Consider the following 2,159-nt stretch of genomic DNA (forward strand, 5'->3'; position numbering starts at 1 on the left):
TCAAATCAAATCAAGCTAAACTAATCTTTTGCTCCATTTAGTTATTACATATAATTTTAGCTACTTCTGGCTTTTAACCTGCCCTTTTTTAGCTCTAGTCTTTGTGTTTGATCCCTGTGTTTCCTGCATCATGATTTAATATTTTCTTTAACCCATGTTTTGTTTTGCTGCAGTTCTGACTCAGGAGGGGTAATAAAGGGGGGGGAGTCCTTAAACGTGACTCATCTCCAGTTTTTTTTTTTTCCCCCAGTTTTGCATTGTAACATCCGGGGGCAGGTCCACAGAGCGGGGGGAGTGTCTCCGGCTGTTCGGAGCAGGAGAAGGCAGGAGCACAGACTCCTTGGCGGAGCTCACACCGCACATCACAGCCCAGGATTATGCCAGCTTCCCCGGGACGCTTCGGGCAGCAGGGTCGTGGTGAACCCTCCACACACAGCTCCTTGTTTCCCCACATGCTCTGCTGAGACCCGGCTGCCATAGGCTGCTGCTGCTGCTCCTGGTCCATCCCTTCCTCCTCCTCCTCCTCCTGCCCCTCCTCCTCCTCTGGATCTCTCTCGTCCCATCGCCCAGGATGGAAAAGACTCTCTGCAGTTCGCATCCCAACAAAAGCAGCTCGTCCTCGTCCAGGAAGCCCGGCGGAGGAGGTCGGAGCGGCTCCCACAGCCCGGGCTCCGGCTCCCTGTGCGGCCCGGCTGGGGCTGGAGGCAGCCGGGGGACGGTGCAGGGCAGCGGCATGGATCTCCAGCTGCAGCAGCAGCAGCAGGGGCGCAGGAGGCAGCTGGAAGGAGTGCTGAGCAAATACACCAACCTGCTCCAAGGCTGGCAGAACAGGTAGGAGAGGAAGAGGAGGAGGTTTCACACGAGTTAACTCCAGGTTCTGGTGCCAGTTCTGTCCACGTTGCACTTTTTTTTAGCACCACGTCACGAGAGGAGGAGGAGGAGGAGGAGGAAGAGCGGGGTTTAAATGCTATTAGGTGTCATATTTAACTCACTTTAAAATTTCTAACTGTTAACCTGCAGAGATTTGTTTTCTACTTGAGTGAATGCAGTTTGAGTCTGTTAAAATATGGCTTAATTAAGATTTTTAAATGTTATGAACAAAAAGGCAAGGTAATAACATTTCTTTAAAAAAAAACTAGTCCCTCTTTGATTTAAAGGTGGACTGGATTTTAGAGCTGATTTTTAGAAGCAGCYGAAGGCAATAACTCACTTTGATCAAAATAAATTATTGTATAAGGAAAAATGTAATTTTTGGAGCTAAATTTACATTTTAAGTTATACACCTGTGGTTACGAGTTACATAAAAATAACATTTACCTGAGCGCTATTTGCCCTTTTTAAATTCTTAAAATGGTCTCTGCTGGAGATATTTTCAGTTTCATGGWCAGACGGGCATATTCAAATTTAAAGTTTCAAAATTATACAAAATAAAATTGATATTAACCAGTGTATAAGTGGGATGGCAGCAGGGGTGGCAAGATTTGTTTTTTCCGGTGGCAGCTCCCACTCAGTGCCCCCTCCCTTAGAACCACCCCTGTGTTTTATGGTAAATATCTATTTAAAAATCCTTATACAGACTTGTGAAAGTATAAAATAATTTTACTACTTTAAAAAACTAAACCGTGAGCTACTGTAAACTGGTCCCACTTGGTAATTGATTAGGTTTGCTCAGCTCTGGTCAATGGTAATAAATGAGTTTATCTCTACTTTTATTTACACCCCCCGCCCCCACTCCTACAGTAAAGTGCCAGCGTCACCTTTTTTTTTAACTCCTTATCACCTGTCGGCTCAATAAAACTCAGTGGACTTTAACACAGAACTCCAAAGCAGTTTTTTTCCCCCATTGTCTAGTTCCAACAACTGAAAACTTTTAAAGTGAAGCGTTAGTGACACTGAGTGGTGTGAGTGGTTAATATCTTACCTGTTTCAGAAGGATCTCTGAAAGTTTGAAGAAATATTTTCTGATCCATTCATTTTAAAAACAAAACAAACAAAAAAATAAAAAATAAAACTGATGTATTGTTCCTAACTTGCTGACACAATCATTTAAAGATAAAGCAGCTGAATCAACAACAGTTCTCTGAGGAGGGGGCGGGACTTAAAACTTGGACTGGAACTAGTTTAAAGAGTAACTTACCCCAAATATTAACTTTTTTTTT

General features: G+C 43.6%; 1 protein-coding gene across 1 annotated transcript in view; it reads left to right on the plus strand.

Moving 5' to 3' along the window:
* Positions 1-250: 250 nt before the first annotated feature.
* The window catches only part of osbpl10a (oxysterol binding protein-like 10a), a gene marked incomplete at its 5' end in the record, with an annotated part of 81,928 nt that continues 80,019 nt past the window's right edge, over positions 251-2,159 (plus strand). The window contains 1 exon segment of the mRNA XM_014013113.1: positions 251-831. Within this exon segment, the coding sequence (XP_013868567.1) occupies positions 572-831 (260 nt within the window).

Source organism: Austrofundulus limnaeus, unplaced genomic scaffold, assembly GCF_001266775.1.
Source record: "Austrofundulus limnaeus strain Quisiro unplaced genomic scaffold, Austrofundulus_limnaeus-1.0 Scaffold98, whole genome shotgun sequence".
Lineage (NCBI taxonomy): Eukaryota > Metazoa > Chordata > Actinopteri > Cyprinodontiformes > Rivulidae > Austrofundulus > Austrofundulus limnaeus.